At 37.5% G+C, this 22,738-nt stretch overlaps 4 protein-coding genes and 1 long non-coding RNA gene across 8 annotated transcripts; 3 read left to right on the top strand and 2 right to left on the bottom strand.

Annotated features, from left to right (window-relative positions):
- Nucleotides 1–4,092: 4,092 nt before the first annotated feature.
- Nucleotides 4,093–16,264, top strand: LOC143215801 (uncharacterized). Of its 2 annotated transcripts, XM_076438282.1 has the most exons (2): nt 4,095–8,333; nt 8,512–16,264. In XM_076438282.1, the coding sequence occupies exon 2, from the start codon at nt 8,604–8,606 to the stop codon at nt 9,693–9,695; it is 1,092 nt and encodes a 363-aa protein (XP_076294397.1). In that variant the 5' UTR covers nt 4,095–8,333; nt 8,512–8,603; the 3' UTR covers nt 9,696–16,264. The 2 variants fall into 2 exon arrangements, with proteins under 2 accessions (XP_076294396.1, XP_076294397.1); XM_076438281.1 differs by having other exon boundaries at nt 4,093–16,264.
- On the bottom strand, nt 10,153–16,317 carry Mfe2 (peroxisomal multifunctional enzyme type 2). Its single transcript, XM_076438277.1, has 16 exons — nt 16,177–16,317; nt 15,960–16,097; nt 15,347–15,499; nt 14,962–15,234; nt 14,731–14,847; nt 14,514–14,644; nt 14,379–14,438; nt 14,250–14,307; nt 14,014–14,177; nt 13,810–13,933; nt 13,544–13,719; nt 13,270–13,446; nt 11,946–12,063; nt 11,652–11,849; nt 11,438–11,535; nt 10,153–11,356 (listed from the first exon to the last, which is right to left on the bottom strand). Exons 1-16 carry the CDS (start codon nt 16,238–16,240, stop codon nt 11,237–11,239), a joined length of 2,169 nt encoding a protein of 722 aa, XP_076294392.1. The 5' UTR covers nt 16,241–16,317; the 3' UTR covers nt 10,153–11,236.
- Nucleotides 16,318–17,984: 1,667 nt separating this feature from the next.
- Rpl29 (ribosomal protein L29) lies at nt 17,985–18,908 on the top strand. Of its 2 annotated transcripts, none has more exons than XM_076438299.1 (4): nt 17,985–18,115; nt 18,377–18,431; nt 18,513–18,577; nt 18,746–18,908. In XM_076438299.1, the coding sequence occupies exons 2-4, from the start codon at nt 18,395–18,397 to the stop codon at nt 18,857–18,859; spliced, it is 216 nt and encodes a 71-aa protein (XP_076294414.1). In that variant the 5' UTR covers nt 17,985–18,115; nt 18,377–18,394; the 3' UTR covers nt 18,860–18,908. The 2 variants fall into 2 exon arrangements, with proteins under 2 accessions (XP_076294414.1, XP_076294415.1); XM_076438300.1 differs by lacking the exon at nt 17,985–18,115 and adding an exon at nt 18,134–18,201.
- On the bottom strand, nt 18,749–22,738 carry LOC143215810 (uncharacterized). Its single transcript, XR_013010446.1, has 2 exons — nt 20,777–22,738; nt 18,749–20,670 (listed from the first exon to the last, which is right to left on the bottom strand). It is a non-coding gene; the product is annotated as an uncharacterized LOC143215810 (long non-coding RNA).
- On the top strand, nt 19,049–21,783 carry Pmvk (Phosphomevalonate kinase). 2 transcript variants are annotated; one of them, XM_076438296.1, is made up of 4 exons: nt 19,049–19,444; nt 19,544–19,746; nt 20,078–20,227; nt 20,803–21,783. In XM_076438296.1, the coding sequence occupies exons 1-4, from the start codon at nt 19,311–19,313 to the stop codon at nt 20,913–20,915; spliced, it is 600 nt and encodes a 199-aa protein (XP_076294411.1). In that variant the 5' UTR covers nt 19,049–19,310; the 3' UTR covers nt 20,916–21,783. The 2 variants fall into 2 exon arrangements, with proteins under 2 accessions (XP_076294411.1, XP_076294410.1); XM_076438295.1 differs by lacking the exon at nt 20,803–21,783 and adding an exon at nt 20,347–20,554.

Below are 22,738 nucleotides of genomic sequence, written 5' to 3'. Positions count from 1 at the left end.
TTAATGAAGTATCCACCATAAACATGGACAACTAAATGTATGGTAATGAGAATAAAATTAACTGCTTTCGGGCTAATAAATGAATTACAAAGTCATCGTTCTAATAGTTTTACGAATGATAGAGAAAATTGTTAAATAAAAATAAACACCAGTATACCGACTGTAATTATAGCCTATGAAAAACACACACACACACCCACACACACACACACACGAGTGTATTATTTTAACATTCTGTTCTGCAATTTCTAGATTGCAAATTTTTATGCATTTATGAGAATTCTCATAAAAATTGGTAATATTTCTACTTCGTTTTTATCATGAAGAATGTTTTAAGTAAACCATGAAATAATTTTTCAAAAATAATTCGTGAGAAATTGATATTTACATGAAGATTTGCATAAACGATTGGATTATTTATAAATGTATTCTCTACACTTATGCTATTGTACTACAACTCAAAACCATTTAATCGATGCGTTCAGTGTGTGTGTTTACCAAAAATTTATTATATTTATTAAGAGAATTGAAACATGTAACTACCTACAATCGTATATGAAATCAGAATAAAAAGGTAGCAGTGTTATAGGATTAACAAATAATGAATTACAATTGTTTCGCTATGCTTGTCATCAAGTGTGCGCGTAAAAGTAATTACACATTTTTCAGTTGTAGTATACTCCTGCCACAAACAAAGCGATAGCTAGATCAGTTTTATATTTTGCGTAATAGCAATATGATGCACATCCTAGTTTTATTTAAAGCAGCAAACTTTAGAATAATTTCATGAATTATTTAACCAAGACGTAACGCTAAAATTAGTGAAATGATTAGCGTAATTACAACTTCTGAAAGAAACTAATTCACCTCCAATTTCTTTAAATAATATGTATATGATACTTATTTGATTACATGTATATGGTACATAGTTACCGAGATCTATGCAAACTACCTATATTTTGTATTGACGCTATAAGTTATTGTAGATTGTCCCAAAACTGCATAATCTCCAAGTGTAAACAAATCTGTATGTGTACCGATCGTCCATCAGAACATGGCTGTGATTTCGACAGGGGGGCGCTGGAGAATCTGCGAGACCCCACTCTTGACGCCAAGCTACGGACCCCGCTCATACGCTTAATTAAGTTCTGACAGGAACGGTCCACATAGGAGCTCAACGTCGCCACTGTTGCAGTCACGCTATTAGCTGCATTTGCCGTTTTCGTCTAGCGATTCGGCCAATTGCGGAAGACGTGTAACGCGGAGTAGGGATGTCACGTGGTCCCTAAAAGTATCGCATTTCCATCTGCTGATGGACGATCAGTACGTAAAACGATCTCCTTCTTGTGGACACCCATATTCGTGACTATTATGACTGCTATACACTAATTCGCAGAACTGAACCGAAGAGTGAACAAACGTACTGTTACATACGTTCTTTAACATTGTATAAATCCATAAGCACTTGTTACGATGTATGTTACTTTTTATTTAATCAAGAGTTCTAATGTTACATACGTTTATTAGCTAGTAAGGAGCGAACAAAGCAATGCGCAGGATATGTTTCTCCGAGAATAACTATGGAAGGTAAATGTCAGTTGAAATTGAGAATTTAAATACTATATACGTAAACGTTAATGCTCTGTCTATTGTCTATCAAATATTTTATATCTTCGATCAGTATACATTAAATAGAAAATATTCTTCTGTAATTTGTTCTTGCATTTTTATTGCCATCACCTATTCCCCTTATTATTTGTATGATGAAAGTGTTTTTGATAAGACAAATTTATTAAAATCAGTGGGGTGATTAAAATTATACATACATATATTAACCACCCTTTATTTTCTACTTTCTTCCTCGTTGAATATGAAAATGAATTTTTATGTAATTACCCAGATAGCATCGATTTTGGCCGGGTCCCTGGGCGCACCACGCCGCGCCGCCGCCGCCGCACAGTAGTCGATTTGCTTGAAAACGTGCCCAAAAATCGAAAAAATGAATTTTCAAATCGAGAGTTTTGGATCTTTGGGTTGGTTGTACTTATGTTTGGGCTATTTTATGGTCATTGAAAAAAGTGTCTGGCCCTTCTACCAAACCGGGAAATTCAGTATGAAAGTGACATTCTTTGAGAGCGCAGCTACGTACTGCGAATTATCGCGTCCGCAAAATGTGCATAACTCGCTACATTTACATTATATTGTGCTAATTTTCATTCTATAATATGGAGGGTACCCCTGGAGGTAGGTAAATCATACTTATGTATTGTATAAGGTGCAAATAATTATGGATAATCTATTACATATACGGGATGTATAAAAATTTCAGAAAACTAGGGAAATAGTTACACGATTTTGAGGGATTCTGAGCATGGGACTTGTACACACTTTTAGATCATAGTATCACCTAGTAGAATCAACAAAGATCGGACACCCCTAGGTGCCTCTTTAGTTATTATAACTATTTTTGTAATGCGGAGTGCATGTCCGTATTACAACAAATGTCCGTATTCAATCCTCTTGGCGGCCGTAGTTGCTGCGAGCACTATGGCCGCCACGGGGAGCGAGACGCGCGGCCGGGAGAAGTGGGGGTATTCCACGGGTATACGCCGGCACGAGAAATATGGGAATACAAATTTTCAAGAGAATCCAATAATTGTTTGGGTTACGCATCTGCCATATTGAATCCGCCATTTTGTTTTTTGTAATTTTGACATCAGGTTTATAATCAGCGACCCTAAAAACCTATGAGTATCAATTTTGAACTAAATTGGAGTACTCTTTTCTATAATTTGGGCACGTTTTGGCGATTTCCGACCACTGTGCGCCGGTGCGCGCATGCCACCTGCAGGGGCTCGAGCCCAGGGCCCGCAGGCCGGCCCGGTATTCTGCCCATTTGCAAAATTGCAAGGATGCGAGTTCCGCGTTCTCATTTCGTGATAATACAAACACGGGGGGGGGGTTTCAGTAGTCAAAAACGCCAGATAAAAGATCAATCTAGGCAGCAATCGCCCTCAAAAGTGTTATTTTTTTACTTTAACGACATCTGCCACAATCGTGCGACCCACCTTGTGTTCTGTATACTGGCATCGGCCTGATTGGCCACATTAGTGTGACCATGCTGCCGTTAAAAAAAACCGCGCAGGCGCATCTAAAAAAAAACTGTATGTACGGTACATACCTTAGCATGGGCTACAGGGACACACTACTGCACACAATCTCATTCTCACACGTACATGAAATCCGTGATGATGACTATATTTAGTATTCCATCTGGCGGCGAACTAACCTCTATTTATCACGAAACGTCAACGTTACAGAGGTGCTTACTTAGTCGTAACACCTCTATAATACACCGTGGTTCCGATCAGGAATAGGAATCCTAACCCTAACCGGGTTCGGTCAGGTTCGGTTCTCCGTAACCGAAGAATAACCGGACTAACCGGGTTAGACAAAGAAACTATAACCCAACTAACCCGGTTAACCCGGTTCATACGGGTTTCCGGGCGCGCAGTGGCTCAGTGTGGATCAGTGTGGATAGAGCGCGCGACTGCGGACTACGTGGTCGCGGGTTCGAATGTGCCATTTAAAACTGTGATGCCGAAGGTGGTTCGGAACCCACCTTAATAAACCGTAGGTCCCGTCGCTAATAACCTAACAAAAACCAAAGAAAGAAAAAAGGAAAAAAAATACGGGTTTCCGTGTAAATAAACCCCGTGTATCATGTTTCCAAATATGACAAATGTGTTCGAAATTTGTGTTTTGTTTGTTAAGTTTCATACTTAATGACCTGATATAACAAATAAATGAACATGACTGTATTGTTTTAATATTGTCTATCGACACTCGTATCGATCGTCATTGTGTAGCGTCACATCAGTCGTCGATCGTCACTTTTTCGGCGACGAAGTATAGATATCCGTACTGCAGGCATGGGCAGAAATAGCACGCGTGCTAGTGATTCTCAAGGAATACCCCCACTTCTCCCAGCCGCGCGTCTCAATCCCCTTGGCGGCCCAGCGGCCGTAGTTGCTCCGGGCACTTGGGCCGCCACGGGGAGTGAGACGCGCGGCCGGGAGAAAGTGGGGGTATTCCACGGGTATTCCTTGAGTTCCCTAGCCCGCGTGCTATTTCTGCCCATGCCTGCCGTACTGATCCGTACCTACCAGTAAATTAAGTAGTAATCCGCCTCGAGCGGGTTAACCCGCTCTTTCTGGAATTTCGGAACCACGATCCCTCGTGGTTAGTATGGGTTACAGTAACCTTCTTTGGTTAACCGGGTACGGGTTAGGGTTAGAATCCCTGGTTCCGATTGGATTGAACCCACTGTTTTTCGCGTATGCGCGGCCAGAACAGTAGCGTATCTACAATGATGCAGCAGAGCGGCCAGGGCTCTGACCAGCTCTGACGCTGACGCCTTGAGGCAGTTATACAATTGGCGGGAATGTACCAGTCTTATTGGCGGGACGACTGATGGACGAGAGACATGACGCGGAACGAGGCTACTATGGAGGCTACCCACTACCCGATAACCGATTCCATCGAAATGGTTACGTTACTGAGCAGTGCTGCCAGATGGTTGTGAGATCGCAACCAGGTACTCTCCTACTTTTCCCCTTCCACTATCCTATTCCATCGCTTTAGGATTGAGTGGGGCAAATGGGAGACACATTGCGCGTGCGCGATGGGGACGCAACGATGACAGATGAGATGACATGACATTTCGCAGGTTTTAGGTTATTGCCGCGTATCGTATCGTACTCGTGTACATATACGTACTTAATGAAATAAATCATATGGTTCGTTCTAAATAGACATTGTAAACATTCTTTATTATATAATAAATAAAATGAATTGTAACATGTGGGAGTTTCAGTCGTGAAGCGAAGTATGAATGCTTTCTTTTATATGTACAATTGAAAAAATTTTGAAATCTGTATGTATGTAGTACTGAGTTACATTCCAGTAAAATCAATAAATCATAATATATTTTAACACTGTTAACCCTCATACGCTTCTCAAAAATAGTTGCATAAAAGAGACTGGGATAATAAATTCACTCATTTTTCTTCTACACGATAAATTGACAAATTACGTTTTATTTGTAACGTTATATTTTAAAGAAATACAACTCACAACATAGATATAAAGGGATCAATAATTACATAGTATGTGAAATAAGTAAATGGGTGAATTTTACGCGGCAATAACCTAAAACCTGCGAAATGTCATGCCATTGTTGCGTCCCCATCGCGCACGCGCAACGTGTCTCCCATTTGCCTCACTCAATCCCCGTCGCACACGCGCAACGTGTCACATATTACTCTGGTCATCAGAGAGGGGGTACCTCATATCGGCGTGATTCCCCTCATCTGGCAGCACTGTTACTGAGGCTGAAATTGCCGCGCATGCGCGAAAAACGGTGGGTTCAATCTGGTTCAATCGGAACCAATTGGAACACTGCTTCGTACATGGCTGGTACAGACCAACGTACAGACAGGCCGCGACTGATCACAACCAGTGATGCCAGAGCTGTGGTACTGTGGTACTAAACCATACCCCCACCATAGCCTACTATTGCCCCTCCGTCGTGTTCCAACGCGCCCTTCTTTGATGACGGTAAATGAGTGGGACGAATGGGAGACACGTTGCACGTGCGCGATGGGGACTAAACGCAGTGCGCCCAGATTCCACGCTTTTTTTCGCGCATGCGCGGCTTTTCAGCCTCAGTAAAGTACGCTTCGCGAGGAAATGTGGCACCTTGAACGCCATGCCGAATGTTAAGAAGTTGATATGAACTGATCATGAAAAACGAATGAATGACAAGTGTATTTGTATATATATTCGGCCTTGGCTTTGTGTGCAAGAGAAGGGTCTAAGGCAGTGGTCGGCACGGAGGAGACTCTGCAGGCCGCTCTCGGCTCGCGCCGCCTCCTTTTCCCACCGCACGTCTCGCTCTCCGTAACGGCCCTAGTCCTCAGGCCCGTACATATCCCAGACTGTATGAACTGCGCGTGGCGCATTAGGGCGACACCCGTATCAATAGGTTTCCACATTACCGTTGAGGTACTATTGTCAATGCGTTTTTTTTATGTGGTTTCCCCTGTAGGCCTATTCCACTCTGCTGCATGACAATTTCTGAAACTAACTTTGAACAATAAATGCGGAAGAGAGAGAGAGAGAGAGAGAACTACTTCTTAATTCCATTGCCAAAATTTTAAACAGTCATTCAGACAAACTTCTTCGTGGACGTTTAGATGTACTCGGAATATCAGATATATCAAATGAAAGATTAGATGTCGCGGCTCGCATCGCAGACGATAAAGAAGCGTCATTCAACCGGGTGCGCTTTTCCGATTTAATATTCCGCATTTTATAAAACGAACATACGCACAGATATGTCGATCCGAACATTGAAAAAATTCTCAGTGCGAAATTTCTGAGGAGAGGATATCTTGATTCATTTAATATTTTAAAAAATTCGACACTGTTTTCTTCCCTAGTCTTCAGAGGAACTTTTTGATGAAAATCGCGTATATAGTTCCTCTTGATACTCGGAAGCTTGTTCTTCGATTATGGCCGCGAGGGGGTTCTGAAATAGTCTGAAATCATTTTTAAGGGAATCGAAATCAGTGAAACGGTTATCGAAGTATTTGTCAAAGTTATATATATGTATATATATATGTATATATTGTTACGGGTCTACCGGCATACTAATGTTACGCGTCTGTCGGTATACCCGTTGTATAGAATTGTTGGAAGATTCAGGTTGGTTACAGCGTCGTTAGGAAAACGACGCTGGAACGAATGAGAGTCGAAAGACAAACACGAGAGAGAGCGGACGTTGAAGACGTCAAAGGCGATAAAAGCGATTTAGCCAGAGATAAGTTGCCTTCCTCCGAAAAGTAGCGTATTACGGTTATTGAAAGTGTGTTCATTTATTTAGCGAAATAGAGACTTCGTTACAATATATATATATATATAAAGATCGTAGATTTTCAGCCTTGCCAGGGCATTTCGCCCTAACGTGATCATCTTTAAACGTTTGTAGCTCATTGCAATGTTGACCGATATCGATGAAATTTTCAGTATGCATATAAGTTACCGAAATCTATAAAATACATTTTTTAAATTATCGTTACAGGCCCAGATAAAAAAGTTGGCAAAACATCATATTTTAAAATATTTTATAATTCCTACCAATTGCAATCATAATAAATTTTAGTTTACTTATTCTCTAGCGAACTAGTCGGTCTAACATCTTCAAAAAATTCAAGTCCTTTGGACCAATTTCTAAAAAGTTATGCGATATTTAAGCGTGTCCACTTATTATCGCCGCTGACTGTAGCTGCCTCAGGGCTCTGCTACATCATCGCATCGGCCGCAACATAGCTACGTTACTGTTTTGACGCGCATGCGCGAAAAAAAGCGTGGAATCTGGGCGCACTGACTGAACGGTGGAATAGGATAGTGGAAGGGGATAAGGTGGAGAGCCTGGAGGGGGAAAAGATGTTGGTTTCAACCAGTGTCGCCAGATGAGGGGAATCACGGTGAGATGATGTACCCCCTCTCTGATGACCAGAGTAATATGTGACACGTTGCGCGTGCGCGACGGGGATATAGTGGGGCCAATGGAAGACACGTTGCGCGTGCGCGATGGGGACGCAACAATGACATGACATTTCGCAGGTTTTAGGTTATTGTCGCGTAAAATTCGCCCATTTACTTATTTCACATACTATTCAATTATTGATCCATTTATGTCTATGTTGTGAGTTGTATTTCTTTAAAATGTAACGTTACAGATAAAACATAATTTGTCAATTTATCGTGTAGAAGAGAAATGAGTGAATTTATATCCCAGTCTTTTTTATGCAACTATTTTTGAGGAGCGTATGAGGGTTAACAGTGTTAAAATATATTATGATTTATTGATTTTACTGGAATGTAACTCAGTACTACATACATACAGATTTCAAGATTTTTTCAATTGTACGTATAGTAAGCATTCATACTTCGCTTCACGAGTGAAACTCCCACATGTTACAATTAATTTTATTTATAATAAAGAATGTTTACAGTCTCTATTTAGAACGACCCAAATGATTCATTTCATTAAGTAGGTACATGTACATAATAGGTACGATACGGTACGCGGCAATAACCTAAAACCTGCGAAATGTCAGTCGTTGTTGCGTCTCCATCGCGCACACGCAACGTGTTACATATTAGTCTGATCATCAGAGAGGGGGTACTTTGCATTCCCCTCGAGTGACGGTTCGGTCACTTTCTGGCGACACTGGTTTCAACATCAATCTGGCCACACTGCACAGGTAAACAGTTCTACCGATGTGATTTAAAAAGAATTTGGAATGATACAATGTTTATATCTTCATATACATATTTATATTCGTGAGAATGTACTGCATCTTATCTAAATCTTGGGATTGAATTTGCGTAAAGCCATGTCCACCCTTAAATTAAACAAATTAAAAAGACGAACATTAATAGAAAAACCGGAGAGGCCCAAAAAGAGAATCGATCGATTTGATGGATTATCAGAAGAAGAAGTGCAAAGATATACTTTGCCAGATTATCTCGAGATGAATTTGAACATTATTTTCATCGGAATCAATCCTAGCTTGATGGCAGCGCATCGTGGTAGATATTATGCAGGTCCTGGTAATCATTTTTACAAGCTTTTGCATGAGTCAGGTCTAACACCTCGATGTCTGAAATACGAAGAAGATTATAAACTTCCTCGATATGGGATCGGTCTGACGAATATTGTTGCTCGGGCTACAAGATCTTCCGCTGATCTCAAGCGAACAGAAATCAAAGAAGGTAGTGAAACGGTAAAGGAAAAACTGAAGACTTATAAACCAAAGATCGCTGTGTTCAATGGCAAATGTATCTACGATGTGTTTGTCAATAAAAGCAATGATTTCCATTTTGGGTTACAACCCGAACGTATCGAAGATGTTGCGCTTTGGGTCACGCCGTCGAGTAGCGCTCGTTGTGCTAATTTTCCTAAAATGACAGATAAATTACATTTTTTCACCGCCTTAAATAAGTATTTAGAATTTTTGAAAGGACAGATACAAGGCATTGATACGAGCGAATTTTTATTTGAAGGAAAGTGTAAACAATTTATACCGAGAACTTCGAAAATGTGGAGGCGAAAAAATATATCTGCCTTCTTAAATGGAGGACGAATCGCCAACAAAGATACAGCATGTCTTGATACATCCGATGAAAATGTGGCTATAGCCTGCAGTACAGAATTTATTGTAAAACGTGTAGAAACCAATGAAAACGATGAATCTAAAGAAACGCTCTGTATAGACAAAGTAGAATCTATGCAAAATTCAGAGGAGACTACTATGCGAGGACCTGTTAAAACATTTTTTAAAAAAGATATACCTTTGCAGAAGGAAAAACCAGTATATTTACACAGTCAAATTAATGATATTGATTGTATCGATAGTAATAATTGCCGAAAAAGCATAGAAAGCGATTGTATGGAAAAAAGAAACTTGGAAAAACTCTCCCAAAAACCTATCACGGTAAAATATTTTGTTAAAAACCAGCATAACGAATCAAATTTCATAAGTTTGATAAAGCAAAGACTAGAAAATAAGGAACATAATCCTATCAACCAAAAAACAAATTTAAAAAAAAAACAGACAAACTAGCAATTTCAACTATAAGTTAATATGATATATGAGTAGTGCATGTGTATACAATCTAAAATAAAAATACATATACAAGCGCAGGTACATACAGTCAGTCGCAATAGTTTGTACACATCTGATAACTGAAGAAATATTCAAAATACAAATTAAAGTTCACCCATTTATTAGATTCTAAAAATTTATAAATTCTAAAAAATTTAAGATGTTTTCTTTAACATTTGTTAAAAAAAGATATCTATATAAATCGATCGATCAGAGACATCACCTTATATAAATTTCCTCATGTTTATATTAAAGCAAATAAAATCTAAGTCTTTCTTTTAGATCACTTTTTGTTTCCAATTTGTGTCGTTTGGCGTACTTGTTTAAAATTATTTGGTCCCCTCAGGGTTTCAAATCCATTTACCAGACTCCCTCTCTCTTCCACTCTCACAAAAATAAAATGTTGTTACACAACTGTAAAGTAGTAGAATTTATTCCCTCGTTTTTTTAGTTTAACATCAGATTTACAGTATAACCGAAACAATAGATTTGTTGAATGATTCCTCATGGATGCGTCTTTATAATCTTACTCATCGTTAATTAAAAATATTAGAACCCATCATTTTGATGGATCCTGTAAGCCTGGCGTTAATTGCAATTATGTACGTCTAGCGAATACTATTATACCCAACATATAAAAATGAGTGTTCTGTTTCAACAAAAGTGTATACATACACGGGTGAGCACCTAACGTTTTCACCTCAAATATCTTTGTTGTTTTCAAAGTTGAATCGAAAAGTAAAATGGGGCTCGCACGATACCAGAAGAATTTTTGTTTTTACATACTTTTTTTAGAGATATATCAAGTTCTGTCACCTTCATTTTTTTGAAATGGAACCACCCTTTTTTAAACATCTCCAATGATAATTCCTTTCATTACGAATTCAATGACTATAATTACTCAAAGTGATTCAAGATCACCGACAGAAAAAACGTATAAAACTAAAATATGGAAGCAGAATGACAAAATGATGGCCGTCTACCACCGTCTATGTACCTGCGTATACGTCGATACATGCCTGTAAGTAAACGGGCTCTGAGGGAATGTCCATGACCTTGAATCAGCTTGAGTAATCATTGTCACTGAATTCATAACGAAAAGGACTATCATTGTAGGTGTTTAAAAAAGGGTGGTTCCATTTCAAAAAAATGTAGGTGACCTTAATATATCTAAAAAAATTAGATAAAAACAAAAAGTTTTTTGGTGTCGCGTGAGCCCCCCATTTTACCATTCGATTTTGTCCTTAAGACATTTAATGTATCTTACATTAAACAAACAACAAAGATATTTCAGTTGAGGTGAAAACATTAGGTGTGACCCACCTGTATACATATTATTATTTGTACCGTAGCTATAGCTAAATATATTCCATCCTCAACCTTATTGTATTACTTAAAAATTATAAAAGTATAAAAATTTGGAATAGTAAAAAATAACAATATATCTCGATATTATAACAATTGTGTAAACTGTAAACTATCGACTAATATTGCCGACTTTACAATTTCGATTTAGCGGCTTCCATAAGAGTCCTTAATTTCTGAGTAAGCATGATATTTCCAGTAATCTTTAGTTTTCCTCGCATGAATGCCATCTGAGGGTTCAGTTTACCCAAAGCCTGAAGAGAGGACAATCAATTGAATTAATATCTCGCAACAACAATGATTAAGAAATGCATTTAGACTCAAAACTAATTTACCATTTGAATCATGTCTGTGTCCTCAATTGTCAGCGTTGCGTCGGCTTTCCCTGATGTAGGTTCTCCTTTATACAATTCGGCTTTCTTCAAGTCCAAAGCTTTAAAATCAATAATATTCGCAATGATAGCGTGAAATCAAAAAAAGAGGACATATGATATATAAATTGAATGTATAAATTGAAATGTAGCAATTTTCAATGGCAATAATACTTACTCCATGTTGCTTGCTGCGTTCCCTTTGACAAAATGTGATAAACAAAGACAGCATTGACCCTTTTTACTTCTTCCTGATTTGTTTTCACGTATTCACCTATAGTCTTGAATACCGCATCGCTTTCAAGGCTTTCACTGCCGGAACAAGAATTTACTTCAAGTTGTTTAATTTTCACTTCTTTTAAATCGATGTACGCACCTATACATGCAGAAAATAGAAATTTAGAAAGTCGGTTATTATATTCGACAGATTTTGCGGGATTTTTGTTATAATTGATAATTTTTATGTTTTTACCTGTCAAGACTGGTACATTTGTTTCTGTAATGTATGTTTGGAAATGTATTCTATTTCCATTTTGCCACATGTCAGTTCGCAAGGTCTGACCCGGAAGGACAGGTTTTGCAAAACGCACCTGAATTTTTGAAATTAAATTAATAAGCCATTTTCATTTATTTTTTCATTAAGTTTAAAATTGCAAATTCAGTCAATGTATTATAGAATAGGTTGAAAATTGACAAGTCTACACGTGATTACATATTTCTCTATAAGTATTAGAGATATAAAAGAATGTTTCGAATGGAAGTTGCGCGGTATCGTGGAGGGCACATTGCGATGTGTAGCGAGTCAATTTACACCTACACCAGCAAGGAGGTTGCTCGGTTGGACTTTGTACAAATCATGGGGCTGTGAAAAAAGCCAATTGTGTATGCGTATTCGAGTGCAGGGGTGGCCAACCTGTGGCGCATTGGATGATTACAAGTGGCGTCTATATTGCATCCTTGCGCCTATATTTATTCTTTTGACATTGACTCCATACTTAACCACCGAATCCATCTTTACAATTTTAACACCCGAGTGCTCTCAGTTGAATTGATACAGCCTTCTTACAATTTTTTGACAGTTTACTTAATTGTAGGATGCGAATAGCGGATAGCGGATAGCGAATAGGTACGCGTGTATACTTACGTGTGTTTCGATACACGGATACACGTTGTAGGTACGTATATTTTACCCAGATAGCACAAAAACGACATCTCCAAAAACGCGTCTTTTAGACGTCTAAAAGTTGTCTTTTTGAGACATAAGACGTACAGACGTAAAAACGACGTGAAAATGACATCTTAAAGACGTCGTGTGCTATCTAGGTAAAATATACGTGTACACGTGTATCTAACAATAAGTAAACATTACACGAACTCAAACACGTATGTATATATTCGTTACACGTTACAAGTGAAGTTTCGATACACGTTCAAACTACTTCAAACTCGTGATCTCTAATGTAAATGCAGTAACTGTAATCTGTATGAACAATAACAAACAAAAAAATGTTTATAGCCGAAAATGTAATAAATCTGATTCCAAAAATGGCAACGTATCATTAATTATAATTATCATAATCTTTGTTATCGAAATATCGATAAATGTTTTGTTGGTAAAGAAAATGATGGATAACATATCTAGCGATAATCGATTCGCTCATCGCTAGATGTGTCCTCCACGATACCACGCAACTTACACATCTGGAAGATTCTTTTATATCTCTGATACTTATTGTGTGTGTAGAGATAATCACGTATAGACGCTTAAAGCGTACTAAAAATATAATATACTGTACCTTAATAGCTTTGAATGCACTTGGATCGCCGTCGGCATAAGTTTGAAGGACATGACGGACAGAAAATCCAAAAGAACACAAGCCATGCAGAATTGGTCTTTTGTGACCACCGATCATTGCCATATTCGCATCTATGTGTAAAGGATTCGTGTCGCCACTCAATCTGTATAATGCTGCCTAAATATGTATATGAATCACGTTACAAGCTAATACATATAAGAATTAAAAACAAGCAGATTCTTGACTCCGAATATTCAATGTTTCTTTTTATTACCTGATCGTAACTAGTTTGTTGAGTAACCGTTGCATCCGGTTTCCGATTAGGCGGTTCAATCGTTGGCACAATGTTGGAAGATGTTCGTTTTCCTTGAAATCCACCGCTTCCAACTGCAAACACTGACATCTGTCCTGTAGACAATTTATCACCAGAAACGGAATCGAATGTTTCGTCTGCAACAAATTAAATTAAAATCACTTTCTTTCGTTTATCCACGCAAAAAAAAAAGAAAGAAACAAATTAAAATAACAACATTTACATACGTTGTATTACAAATACAGCTCCTGATCCCTTATCAAGTACATCTAAAAGTTTAAATTGTGTTTGTACAGTAGCTTCTGTTGGTACTGATTTATAAACTTGAAAGTATTGTTCTCCGTGCAGCATCTATAATCACGATAATACTCGATAAATCGATAAATCGATAAACACAAACCAAGAAACCATTTACACAATAAAGTTATTACCTTCGTTGGGTCTAGTTGGATTCCAGGTAAACCATTTTCGAATATTTTAGAAGACATTACAAACATTGGACCATGGAGAACATAAAATGTAGGTATTACAGCAAAGTTTTCATGATTCTCGTACAGATAACGCAAATCGGACTGTTCTTGTACCGTAGCACCGACTACAAAAATCATATCACAATCACATTATTATTGCATATTATTCAGTAGTTAATAGAATGATTAGATCATACCTCCCAATGCATATAATATCGTGTCTCGAGTACTGTAAGTATGCGTCAGGCTATTATCCTGAAAGATGAAGGGATCGTAATAAACAATATTATTACTCATTTTTCGCGAAAAAATAATACTTGAATTACCTGTGCTGAACTTCCAGATTTCATTTCTTCTATCGCAGTCATAAACTGCCCCGTTACATGCTAAAAAATGCATATCGGATATACAACAATTTCACTTCATTTAATTGTCTAACGTAGAAAATATTTGATATACACCTCTATGCTATCGAAATGTTTAGCGGATGACATGTTAGTAACAGCTGTCCAGTTTTGTTCAACATCTTCTGGAGTGACATTTTTGGTCAAACTTTGCCTTAAAGTGGATCCCGATGCACGAACTAGATGACCTGAAAAATCAAATCGCGAGCCATAAATTAATACCATAAATTCAAAATTTCAAAATTATTCAAATAATTACATTTCATGTACTTACATTTTCCAGCCCATCCTAACGCAGACTCAATAATAGAACCATTTTCTGTACTCTTTTCGTGACATAGCCAGACTACTACCGGGGCTATTAATTCAGGTTTTAAATTCTCAAGAAAGTCTATACGGACACAAATTAAAAAATAACAATGTATCATTATGTATGTACAATGTATGTACATAGGTGTATAATAGGATATACGGCATACGGTATAATGTAAAATTGATTATTCACCCGGTGGCATAATGTCTTCTGTTAAACGAGAAGCAGCAGTTGGTATTATTACATTTGTATATATGTTTCTTTTCCTGCCCTCTATAGCTAATGTATTAGCTAAACCGATAAGGCCCATTTTTGCTGCGCTGTAGTTTGATTGCCCAAAATTTCCATATAGCCCGCTATTACTTGATGTCATTATCACACGACCATAATTTTGTTTAGTAAAATAAGGCCACGCAGCCTGAGTAGTTTTATAAGCTCCCTTTAAATGAACATCTTGTATTAAATCTGCAAAACAAATAGAATATATATATAGTAAATATATATAGTAAATATATATATATATATATATATAAAATCTTGAAGAATAGCAAATATGATCAATAATAGAATGATATACCCCAATCTGTATCTGTCATTTTAGCAAACGATTTGTCCCTTAAAATTCCAGCATTATTAACAACTACGTCCACTCGCCCAAAAGAATCGATAGCTGTTTCAATGATTTTTGCACCATCAAGAACAGAATTATAGTTGGCAACTGCTTTCCCACCTGTAAATAAATTTAAATTACGAAAAACATTTATCAAAAATAATTTTTTTCTAGTTTCTCTACTTTTTTCTTTAATATAGTTAGTATTAAATCATTCAAAGTTTTCTGTAAAATTTTATACGTCTTTATCGACGTTACTTTATGACAGGCCTGGGCGATGCTGGTCCGTGGAACATATGTTGCCGCTATCCTCTTCGGGAGGGAGAGAAGCAGCTATTTCTCGCCTTCTCCGCAAGAGAAGGAGAGAAGTAGTCATATCTGTTCCACGGACTTGCGTTGCCCAGACCTGCTTTATAAGATTACCTTTTTCATAATAAGAATTTGCATCGGAAGTAACACAGAGCACAAAAATTGTAAAAATATTCAAACTATTTATCTATGTCGAGCGCAACGTATATATCCATTCAAACTTAACTATAAATCGAGTTATTTCATTAGGTTTTCAGAACATATACACAACCATTTCTTTTGATTTCTTCGACAACCATATCTGCAGTTTTGGTACTTCTTCCGTCGCCATGTCTTCCACCACCTAAATCATTAACGACAACACTGGCACCCCTCGAAGCAAAAAGCAAAGCATATGCTCGTCCCAAACCTAAACAGTAAATTTAAATAATCAAATGGAAATTTGACATAATAATAATGAAATAGTAAGGATACGTGAATCGCGTTACCTGCTCCTGCTCCTGTCACCACAACAACACGGCCGTCGAAACGTAACTCTCCTGTTCTTGTCATTTTTGCGGTGGGCAAATTAAGAAATGGTGTTTTCGCTTATTTCAAGCCTTTATATTAACCATTCGAAATGAGACAGCAAAATTCGAATCAGTCTAAAGTCCACCTGAGTCCACCCGACATTGCACCCGACTCCGATTTATAAAAACACAGTCCACCGTCCACGTCCCCATATGTAAATATGTACATACATATAATGTATATCAATGTACAATAATGTACATATATGCACTATACTCATGGATATAGTAAATATATATGAACACTACCACCAACTACCACTGACCACTGACTGACTTCCGATTCCGATCAATTCCGATTGATTCCGATTGAACCCACCGTTATTCGCGCATGCGCGGCCAGGACAGCAGCGTATCTATACCATGCAGTATCTACGAATGACGCAGCAGAGCGGCCAGGGCCCTGACGCTTTGAGGCAGGAATGTACCGAAACAATCTGTTCCGGACAAAAAGACTTCAGGACGTGTCCTACGAGATACAAAATATACAGAAATACACATGTTATACATTCATTTTTCAGAATCAAATCATACCAATTTTTTAAAAGTCTGCTCCGTGCAGCTTCGCGGCAGCAGGGATCCAAAACGCGACATTGCTGCCCGTTGCAGCCCTGGTTGTCTGGGGTAATGTAAAGGAAAAATAAATACAGGGTGTCCCAAAATTCGTGAAAATCCCGAAAGGGGGTGGTTCCTGAGACTATTTCAAGCGACATTTTCCTTTGCAAAAATGTTATCCGCGGCTTTGTTTAGGAGTTATTAACGAAAAACACGGACCAATCAGAGCGCGACCTAGACGCGAGTTGCCACAGTCGGCCCGGCGCGCCAACTGTCTATTGGTCGACTGTGGCAACTCGCGTCTAGGTCGCGCTCTGATTGGTCCGTGTTTTTCGTTAATAACTCCTAAACAAAGCCGCGGATAACATTTTTGCAAAGGAAAATGTCGCTTGAAATGGTCTCAGGAACCACCCCCTTTCGGGATTTTCACGAATTTTGGGACACCCTGTATAGATCGTGGGACCGAGCGAGAGAGAGGTCCGAGGGAGTTCCAAGAGGTCCTTGACTGAGAATTTACGACTTCCCGTCCTTGACCGATTCTAGACTTCGACTGCCTATTTATGCGAAATTGGAGAAGCTCCTCCAAGAGTTACACGACTTTACCCAAATTCCTCGATTAGTCTCGTCCATCTGGTTTCGTCAAGGATCTCTGCGGAAACCTCTTGTTTACCTTCTTATTCTAAGCCTAAGCTATCGTGCCCGAATAAAGAATATATGCGTATATGAAATACGCGGCTTTGATCTAAACGTTATGCTTTATACAGATATACTCTCTGCTTTATATTCCAATTTCCCTCTCAGCGCCATTAATCGAACCTATATTGCGGTAACGCTATCGTAACTATGTTCGCGTGATCAACGGTCAACGTGCGGGTCACGCTACAGCATAGACATATAGAGATAGACTGCGCCGTCTTATGGGCGAGTTGAAGCCCACAATGGCGGCGCGCGGAACAAAGAGTGAGAGAGAGAGCATTAGCCGGGGTCCATAGCGCTCTCTTTCTAATTGATGTGTCGACACATCATATAGAAAGAGAGCGCTATGGACCCCGGCTAATGCTCTCTCTCTCTCGCACGCCGCCATTGTGGGCTTCAGCGCTTCGTTCAGGCCGCGCAGTCTATCTCTATATGTCTATGCGCTACAGAAGCACTGATTGTCAGTCATTGTCACTCCTTAGGTCCGTGGTCGACACTGGTCGACACCCCCTGCCCCCTGCGGCTGCGCCGCCGCCACCGTGAACCAGTGAATGCAGTGAACGTGCGTGAACTGGCGTGAACGTAAATGGTCGTGTTGTAAGCAGTTGTAAGTGTACATATATCACAAAGAATTTGATCGATTTATATCCGTGTAATCTGTTTAGTACTTATTTCAATACAATTGATAAATTGGTACCAAAATTTTCAGAAATATATTCTGTAACAGTATTTTATATTCTTCTTCAATAATATAAATATAAAGAATATATTTAATTCTACTCGAGGGCGCACCTAACCTATATATATATATTTAGCATGTTATTCTTGAAAATATTTCTGTGTATTTAAAAGTCGTTATTTCTTTTAGATTGCATAATAGGAAAACATGGCGAAATCCAAGAATCATACTAACCACAATCAAAGTGAGTATAACAAAAAATGTGTACAATATTGATATTATATTACATATTAAACGTAACCCCGCATACTTTGTTGGTGTATAGATCGTAAAGCACATCGGAATGGTATTAAAAAACCAAAACGCTATAGGCATGAGTCTACGCTTGGTGTAAGTAATTATTTTTTTAAAAAACACCATTTTACGTAGACACAAACTGTTACTATAACACTAGGTGACTTTGTGTTTGTATCGTTTAGTGCAATTTTGATTTGAGACTGTGTATTGTCAAATACATTTATAAATTCTCGTTTTCATGTTGTAAATCCAATTTTTCAGATGGACTTAAAGTTCCTGAGAAATCAACGATTTGCAAAGAAGCACAACTTGAAACCAAAAGAGCAACTAAAGAGAGCAGCAAAACGTAAAGAGCTTCGTGAAACTAAGAAATAAGTTTTTGTATAGATGAGCATATTATAATAAAAACTCAGTTATTTCTTTCTTTCTTTCTTTTTAATGTGTCTCCGCAATCGCTAGTGCCGTTAACCAAACGTAATTTCATGTATTGTCATTCGAAATATGCAAATAAATAAAACATGTTAAACTTTGATATGTTCAGAAAATTGTAGAGTTATAGTGTCAAAAACACTAAATGTCAAGTGTTGTCATTTCAAGTCAAAAGACTACGTCAACGGGAAAAGTAAACAATCGTAGATTTAATGTTGCAAGAAAGTAGAAAAATGTAAATCGAATTTCTTTTTATTATAGAATTTCGTGTATCTAACAATAAATAGGACATGTCATTGTTTAGTCGAATGTGTTACACAACTATAGTTTTATGCCATTGGAAAAAAAAGATAAGCAGATTTTAATAATTTATTCTATTTAGTGACTCGACTTCAAAATGGCGGCCGAAGATGTTCTACGTAAGCCCTGTTCAATAAATCTTAAAAATTCTTTAAATCCGCGAGTAATTTTGTTATTTAGTGGTAAAAGAAAGTCTGGAAAGGATTTTATTACAAATATATTACAGGAAAGGTAAGGCATTCTTAGTTGTACCAGTCGTAATAGGCAATAATTGAGTTTACGTGATTGATGCTAAATACATATATGTATATGTATATATATTTGTTCCAGGATTGGATCCGATAGTGTTATCCTTAGGTTATCAGGACCAATCAAATCTCATTGGGCTATATCCTTGAATCTTGATATCGATGGCCTATTGGGAGATGGAAAATATAAAGAAAGTTATCGTCTTGAAATGGCCAAATGGGGAGAAGACATTAGAAAGCAAGATTATGGCTATTTTTGTCGTGCAGCCATAGATATGTATAATGGTAAAACGTTTTAACTCCCCGCTATTTTCATTGAAGACTTCTTTTTCTGGGAAAATCATAATAACTATACAATATAGACTGTGGATCTTTATGCAAAATAAAAATGTTTTGCATTGATTGCGAGAAGCAGGAATAACATAAAAGTTGATTTTATCCCTTAACGACTTTGTTACATTAAAGGCAACATTACAGCATTCTTGAGTTTTTTAAAACTTTTACTGTTTTATATTTCGCCCAACAAAATTCTTCATAAATGCATAAAGATCCGCAGTCTAATAATAACATATAATGTATACATCATATGCATATAACGTTAATATATAATGTTCAGCATACGACAAATCAATATGGATAGTGAGCGATGTAAGAAGGAAAACCGATATTCAATGGTTCGTGCAAAATTTTCAAGGTATATGTAAAACAATTCGTATCATATCGGATGATGTTATCAGAAAAAAACGTGGCTGGACTTTTGTGACAGGTAAACAAATGTTGTAATGTACTGCATTATGCAATATATATTTCTTTTAATTTCAAAATTCTAAAAATGCACACACACACACACACACATATATATATATATATATATATTTGATGCAGGTATCGATGATTCAGAAACTGAATGTAATTTGGATGACTTAAATACATGGGACTTAGAAGTGACAAATAACGATGATAATTTAGAGTTTATAGTACAGCAGGTATTAAGATTAATAAGCTAGCTTCTTAGTTAAGCAAGAACTTATCTTGTATATAAATACATATGGTATGTGTATATCGTGCCTGAATAAAATATATGTATATGAAATACACGGCTTTGACCTAAACGGTGCCTAAACGTTACGCTTTATATAAAAATTTCCCTCTCAGCGCCAGCAATGTGATTTTCTAAAATTACTTCCACTCGTCTCTTTTTAGGCTGACCTGTAATACATATTAATATAAATAATATAAATTTATTATATGCATAACACAATGAAAGCAACTTTTACTCTAATCATACTTTATAATATTAGTTATATTTTATTACTTTGGAAATTTTCCAATCCAACCCAGACAACCAAGCGGGTCGAAGCCACAAATGCGCGTGTGGGCTCGTAGTGTTCCCCTGGACACAATCTTGGCACATGATGTCGTTGCCACAATCCGGGATATCGTGCCCAGATTAACGATCGGGCCGTTGTAAGATGGCAGCACATAGCCGCACTAACTCTTCCTTTTTACTTATTTTGTACGCATTCGAGGCGGGAAAATTAAATGATAGATTTTATTTATTGTAGTATTTGTAGTAGTTTTCCTAGACTGCGGATCTTTATGCAAAATAAAAATTGTCTGCATCGATTGCAAGAGATAGAAACTAAATTGAATGTTACTTTTTTATGCAAAAAAAAATTCTCGTCATATAAAAGCTACATTTATTTTATAATGCTCACATAAATATTCATTAGAAACGAATCAAATTTTATTTCATTTAAAAAGGAAGGCGTGACAATCTTATTTGTTAGCACAGCACAGTCGCACTAATGTGCCGAATGCCGTGAGTTATACAGGGCACTCTCTTCCTTTTTGTTATCTCTTCCTTATGTTACTTCTTCCCCCCTCGCCGTTCCATTATCTTTACAGTTACATTAAGAGTAAACCTACACATAAATCAATAAACTAGTAATACATTAATTATCCCCTAATACGTACAGTTACACGAATTAATATTCGGACGATCTAAAAAAGATGATAACTTTTTTAATATTGTACTATACGATTCGAACTTTTTTGGGGAGCTAGAGCAATTAGTTTACTACATCATGTGGAAAGAAATTTTTTCAAAAATTGCATTTGGTCGGAATTGCAGAGAAAATACTAAATCTTACATTTTACAACTTTTTCGTGCGGGCCTATATTGAAAATTTAAAAAGTACGTTTTCTAGGCCTGCGTAAATAATATGCACTGTGAAAGTTTCATCGAAATCGGTTGATGCGGGAAAAACACGACAGGCCTTGAAAGATGTAAGAATTCTTCGATATAGGCTGAAAATCTGCGATTTTTACCATTTTTAAACGTTTTAAACGTAGCTCATTGCAACGTTAACCGATTTTGACGAAATTTTCAAAATATGTTTAGTCGACACAGATCTACGAAGCGTATTTTTCAATTTTTCAATATGGGCCCACATAAAAAAGTTGTAAAATGCAACTCTTAGTATTTTTCCATACAATTCCGATCAATTGCAATTTTTGAAAAAATTTGTTTTCACATCCTGTAGTAAACTAATTGCTCTAGCTCCCCAAAAAGTTCAAATCATTTAGTACAATATTAAAAAAGTTCTCGTCTGTTTTAGAACGTCCGAATATTAATTCGAGTAACTGCAGTTCCAGTATCTCCTTTTTCCAGGATTGCAAGGGTAAGATAACGTAAAATTAAATATACTTTATTTAAGATCTAACGATACTAAGCTAACCTAAACTAACTATATCGAAAAGAAAAGTCCACTCGGTACTAAGCTGTTCTACGCTGTGCAGTTCGATCTGCTCGCATTGACTTCCAGAGCCACTATGCCTATTTAGCCTTCGTCAAGGGCTCTCGTCGCCAGTCGTTCTTTTACTTCTCCCCCACGATCTATACCTGAGTAATAAACGTAACGGTTTTTTCCGCTAAGGTTTGGGACTGTTTGGGATTTGGGACCAGTGATGGTATATTCGTGGGCCGTGGGTCGTTCCCCTGAGTCACATTCAATTTAGTTTCTATCTCTTGCAATCGATGCAGACAATTTTTATTTTGCATAAAGATCCGCAGTCTAGGAAAACTACTACAAATACTACAATAAACAAAATCTATCATTTAATTTTCCCGCCTCGAATGCGTACAAAATAAGTAAAAAGGAAGAGTTAGTGCGGCTATGTGCTGCCATCTTACAACGGCCCGATCGTTAATCTGGGCACGATATCCCGGATTGTGGCAACGACATCATGTGCCAAGATTGTGTCCAGGGGAACA

This window comes from Lasioglossum baleicum, chromosome 14 (genome assembly GCF_051020765.1).
Source record: "Lasioglossum baleicum chromosome 14, iyLasBale1, whole genome shotgun sequence".
Lineage (NCBI taxonomy): Eukaryota > Metazoa > Arthropoda > Insecta > Hymenoptera > Halictidae > Lasioglossum > Lasioglossum baleicum.
Note: the sequence above shows the minus strand (reverse complement) of the source record. Positions and strands in the feature narration are given on the sequence as shown.